Genomic DNA, 6,137 nt, shown 5'->3' on the forward strand with positions numbered 1-6,137 from the left:
CAGAGCTGCAGCAGGGGGAGTGGCCCTGGGACAGTGAACATCTGTAAATAGCTGTCAGTGGTTGTTGTGTGTGCCTGTGTGTATTGGTCTGTGTGATGCCTTAATTTAAATGAATCTATTACTTTCTTTATAATTTTCTGTCTCCAACCTGTCTGGTTGGGGCACGTCTGTCATTGGTTCCCAGTTTTTCTGTTTCTTGAATAAAAAGAGCTTTGATTTATTTGAATCGTTGTTTCCTCACCCTTTCTCTGCCGCCACTACAGCTACAGTACAATGCATAAGAAATTGTTTTTTCATTAGATGGTTAGTTAATTTAGGTTTCCCTTTTATTTTTTTTTCAAACGCTAATTATTGTTTTATTGTTGTTCTTTTCCAGATTTTGGCGATCATATCCATCCTCTTCATTGTATTATCAACGATTGCCTTGTCCCTCAACACCCTCCCGGAGCTGCAGGATACGGATGAATTCGGACAGGTCACTGACAACCCCCAACTGGCTCACGTGGAAGCCGTTTGCATTGCATGGTTCACCATGGAGTACCTGCTACGGTTCCTATCTTCCCCCAGCAAATGGAAGTTCTTCAAAGGGCCGCTGAACGTGATCGATCTGTTGGCCATTTTGCCCTACTACATCACAATCTTCCTTACAGAGTCCAATAAAAGTGTGCTACAGTTCCAGAACGTCAGAAGAGTGGTCCAGATATTCCGGATCATGAGGATCTTGAGGATTCTGAAGCTCGCCAGACACTCCACAGGCTTGCAGTCTCTTGGATTCACTCTGAGACGAAGCTACAATGAGCTGGGGTTGCTAATTTTGTTTCTAGCAATGGGCATCATGATATTCTCCAGCTTGGTGTTCTTTGCTGAGAAGGACGAGGATGACACAAAGTTTAAGAGCATCCCTGCTTCTTTCTGGTGGGCTACCATCACCATGACTACAGTAGGGTATGGGGATATCTACCCTAAGACTCTTTTGGGTAAAATAGTTGGGGGGCTTTGTTGTATCGCTGGGGTGTTGGTGATTGCGCTTCCTATACCAATTATTGTGAACAATTTCTCAGAATTCTACAAGGAACAAAAGAGGCAAGAAAAGGCAATCAAGCGCCGAGAAGCCCTCGAGAGGGCAAAGAGAAATGGAAGCATAGTTTCAATGAACATGAAGGATGCTTTTGCCCGGAGTATAGAACTGATGGACATCGTGGTGGAGAAGAGTGGAGAAAACATGGATAAGAAGGAGAAGGTGCAGGACAACCACCTTTCACCCAACAAATGGAAATGGACAAAACGGACCATGTCAGAGACAAGCTCCAATAAGTCTTTAAATATTAAAGACCAAGTCTCGCCGGACACAGCTCGACCAAGCACGAGCCCTCAGCATCTCAATGTGCAAACGCTGGAAGAAATGTATAGTAAGATGGCCAAGACTCAATCCCAGCCCAATCTCAATACTAAAGAGGGAGGCCAGTCATCAAAAGTAGACAAACAAAGTGATGAAATAGAGATGGACAGTATCCCGGGTCCAACAGATCCTGTGCTGGCCCCCCCTGAAGGAATTATTGACATGAGAAGCATGTCTAGTATTGACAGTTTTATAAGTTGTGCCACAGAGTTTCAAGAAAGCGGAAGATTCCCTCACAGTCCAATCACCTCCCTGTCCTTCAAAGTCAGTGCAAATCCGTCTCTGGAGACCACTCATGAGTACGAAGGACTGCTCTCTCCTAAAACTGCCACCAGCGCACAAATTTATCCGGTCAAGGGGAACAGTTTCCTGGAGATGAATAGCAACAATCCAAATTCCCAACCCCCTTCCTTTAGGTTCAACAATCTGTTGAAATCCAGGTCCTTCAAAGTGAATTTCCAGGAAGCCGGTGCTTTTCAAAGCGCGCCTGGAACGTCGGCTTCTGTTACAAATACTCTGAGTGGGCCTCTTTCAGATAGCTCTCTGTTTTCTGAGCGGTCTTTGCTTAGTCCCGAAGTCTCAATCTACACAACAGCTAGTTGCAAAACACCTCCTAAATCTCCAGAGAGCCTCATGCCAAACGTGTTCACCTTCCATGATGCTTCCATTAACAAATATATTGATGCAGACACCGATGAAGAAGAACATTTACAAGATGGGACTGACATAAGTGCTTCCAAATGGCTTCTGGGTAACGCAAGCCCAAAGTACAACGTAAACAGCAGCTATCAGAAGCAGAGAGGTAGCCACCTAGAAGTAGCAGCATCGCAGAGGTTAGTGGGTCAAAACTGCATTTTCCCTTTGGAGGGCATTGCGGGGAGAAGCACACCAGGTTGCAATCAGGAAACCAGCAAATTGGAGAACCACATCTCACAAGACATCCGCTTTCCAAGCAGCGAAAGAAGCCGCTCCAACACATACAATGAAAGCATCTGACTGCTTCTAGACCAACGACAGAGAGGGACGTTACACAGGAAAACTGACATCTTCTTTAGGGGAAAAATGAGAGCTTTTGCATGGCATGATCAGCTGTTTCGAAGAAGCCAAGGAGAGATGTGAAAAGAACCAGTCCTGCTTAAGATGGGATTTAAATATTACTGTGAATTTCCAAATACTGATGAAAATGTATTCTACTCTCCTTTTCTTCTCCCTGAATGGGAGAAACAGGCTTTGTGAATCAGTATTAATATGGACCTCTTGTGGAGGCTACAAGTACTATATGTAAATACAGGACTATGAATACAAATAAAAAATAAAAACACACTTTGAAATTTTAGATTGTTTTGCAATGTGCTATAAGGAGGATATACCAGAGCTGTCATACTTCTTTAATTTCCTTTATCCACATGTATGAAGCACCTGTTTTAATATTAGATAGGTTGTTTTAATATTGAAGTAATGCCTTGTTACTTTATCCAAAACGGACCTTAGGTACAGGGTTGCTGATAGAAGCTGTTAGAATGAATTGTGCTGTTTCTGAATAAGGGGAAAAATTACGAGCATTGCTGCACAGACACACTTGCTAGGGTTGGTATTGTTTCTAAATACCAGGTATATTTTTTTATCATGTGCAGGGTTTACACGTATTTACAGTCCTCACTTTAGACATACAAAGCGCAATTTTCAACAACAAATGTTAGTCAGTCCCTCATATTGTCATAAACAGCAAACACATCGTTAGGAGAGGGCTCAGTAGTGCACGTGGTCTGGGTGTTTTGGAAATTTCAAATCGAGAATGGTGCAGCTCCTTCTGTACATCTACATTCAAATAACGACTTCTGCACACACTCACACATTGTTCTGATCTCATATGATTATTTTGTAGCTAGCCATTCAGCTTCTTCATTTTATAAATAGACAATAATGTTTGCTTATTATATTTTGAAGTCTTAAGAGCCAAAGAATTTGGTGTTCTAATCAGTGGCACTGGGACAGCTTTTAAAGTAGAGATGCTGAAAGCCATTGAACAAAACTGTAACCCCTGTATATGATGGAAGCCATGTAAAGCCATCTGAACCCCCCAGCACCCCTAGTTCCAGCGCCCCTAGTTCTAACAGGGGCTTGCATCACAAGAGAATGTCTCTTCTTGTAAAGTTGCGTTTGGCAGGAGCAGATGAGTGAGTGCTGGGTTATGTTCTTTTTGCCTATTGTTTGGAAGGTAGATATCTTTCTCTGAATTCTACACTTGCAATGCAAACATAGTGAGAAATCTACTAATGCAATGAAAGTGGTTGTCAGCTGGTATATAGAAAGTCTTTGGCTGACAAGCAGGTAAATGCATTTAACACATATACTCCAAACATGCTCTGTTAGATCATCTATACCATCCAGTATATTTACAGCCACCCCACATTCAAAGCACTACGCTCAAGCCTGTTCTGAAAGATGCATAGCAGGACTATCTCATTTTAAAGAGCCTGTTAGATGGCTTCTGTTTAAGTTTAATTTACCTGCATGATTATAATATCCTCCGGCACCTTGTAATTATATGTAAAATATTTCTACTGTATTATATACATTTCTAGACGGAACTCTCCTACCTTAATATATCAGACCCGTTTGAGACGCTTTTTGTTTTACCCTCACCCCCAGTGCCCCGCTACTTGTGTCCTAACTTACTGCTTACAAGTCAGGTAGATTTCTTGTGCCTTTCCTTGTAAGCTCAGCTTAGGACTCAGTTCCTTCTCTATACACAGCCTACGTTTAGCCAGAATGTGGCTCTGGATGTGGTCAAGGCCTAGTGCATACTGTCACGTACACAACTCTTAGTACTGTTTGGGGGGGGGGGGGGGGGGGGGGGGGGGGGGGGGGGGGGGGGGGGGGGGGGGGGGGGGGGGGGGGGAGGGGGGGGGGTGGGGGTGGGGGGGGTGGGGGGGAGTGCTTCACAGTTTCCATGGCAACCGCAGCCTATCACATTAGAACCCTTCAAGCCAGTGTTGACTGCTGTAAATGATGATCATGCATTGTTAATACGTGTACCTGTTGTAAATATATTATGACTGTTTGACTGAAGTTTTGCAATTCACTTCCTCACCCCCTCACCCAAATAAATCTCGCAAGCAAGGACGATTATTTGATCACATGCTACCAGAATGATGTGCAAAGACGTCTGAACTGCCTGGGTTTTCTTTCCTTCATAAAGCAAAGAAAGACTCTGTTAAATCAAGCACTGCACAGTGTTGAGATGTGCTTCAGATTGTGGAATGTTTACCAAGGGGAGCCTGGTCCAGATACTCTGTTTACCATGTCACTTCCTGTCTGCCATGGAGTCGCTTCCTATAAGTATTTGGTGTATGGAAATGGTTATATGACCATCATGCATCTCAGAGTAGTCTATTTTTCTGTTCAAATATATTAAAAGAATTATCAGTATTTTTAGCAGATTTTTATTAGATGCAACTCAGTAAAAAAAAATATATTAAAACAATTTCTTTTTGTATTATGAATTATAATAATGGATTAGATAGAAGAAAATGTTCCTTTGTGTAGAGACAATCGTTCATTTTGTGTAGAGCTCTTGCTAATCATTGAATGACTTTGTTTTTGTTTTGTTTGTTTTCTGTTTCTGTTTTGTTACCAAGTCATGTATGATGTCCTACCTTTGTTTCTACAGTCGCAGGTGCACAGGGCTGTGTGAAGATGCATTATATCATCGTAATCAATGGATTTGGGTGAAAGAACAAGATATTATCATAGGGTTATATAGAAAAGCAAATTGACATTTTGGACAAACTAAGTGTGTGTTTGTGTGTGTGTGTGTGATTTCACATGCTTGAAACCCCCCCCACATGCTTGAAACCCCCCCCCCCCCCCCCCCCCTTTTTTTTCTTGTTCATGTTCCCATGGAAACCAACAAAGACAAGAACTGTCATCTTTGTTTGTTTTTTATTTATTTGATAGCATTAAACTTTGTGAAATCACCTATTATTATTATTTAATATGCTGCTAGCAATGGGGAAAGAAATAGATGAGGTAAAGACAAGGTGACCGTATGGCTCCATGTTCACTGGGACAGTTCAGGCTTTTCAACCCAAGGCATTCTGGTACGTTTTACCTGTCTCAGGTACCATTCACTTACCTCTTTCCTTTAAGAGAAGCAGGACTACACTTACCAGAATGCATTAGATTGTGAGTTGAGAAGCCTGAACTGAGCCGGTGAACACGGAGCCATATGGTCACCTTTCGGTAAAGAGCCAAAAAAAAACCATTTTAAAAGCTGCTATTTAAAAGTCTACATTAAAGTAATGGTTTTCCTTTCCCGTCTTCAGTGTGAACTTTGTGATTGATGTGATTGATGTGTTTGAATGTTTAGCGTTGACTTGCCTGTGTGTATATCAAAACTGGAGAAGCGGTAAACAGACAGAGACTTTGGCATGTTCCCTTACTCACAGAAGAGAAACAAGTGCCCTAGCCTGCTACACAAATGAATACAGATTCTATTCTTTTAGCCATCTTCCTCGAACAAAGCCGGTATCCAGCTCACTTTTGGAACAGCCTTTTTAAAACAGACTGCTGGAAGAGTACAGAGTAAGCAATCTCTTGCACAGTTATTTAAATAAATATTTATCTTGACATTCCTTTTTTTTTTATAGATTACATTTCGGGGGAACTGAGTAGTGTTATAGAGAGGTTAATAAGTGCAATCAGGTGAAAGCCTATGTATTATATCTCTGTAAAC

General features: G+C 42.0%; 1 protein-coding gene across 2 annotated transcripts in view; it reads left to right on the plus strand.

Moving 5' to 3' along the window:
- Positions 1–4,233, plus strand: part of LOC121319213 (potassium voltage-gated channel subfamily B member 1-like) — a 108,065-nt gene extending 103,832 nt beyond the window's left edge. For both annotated transcript variants that reach the window (XM_041256414.1, XM_041256415.1), the window contains one exon: positions 377–4,233. In XM_041256414.1, coding sequence (XP_041112348.1) covers positions 377–2,395 — 2,019 coding nt within the window. In that variant the 3' untranslated portion in view covers positions 2,396–4,233. The remainder of the gene's footprint in view (positions 1–376) is intronic.
- The last annotated feature ends 1,904 nt before the right edge of the window (positions 4,234–6,137 follow it).

The sequence above is a fragment of the Polyodon spathula genome, chromosome 8 (assembly GCF_017654505.1).
Source record: "Polyodon spathula isolate WHYD16114869_AA chromosome 8, ASM1765450v1, whole genome shotgun sequence".
NCBI lineage: Eukaryota > Metazoa > Chordata > Actinopteri > Acipenseriformes > Polyodontidae > Polyodon > Polyodon spathula.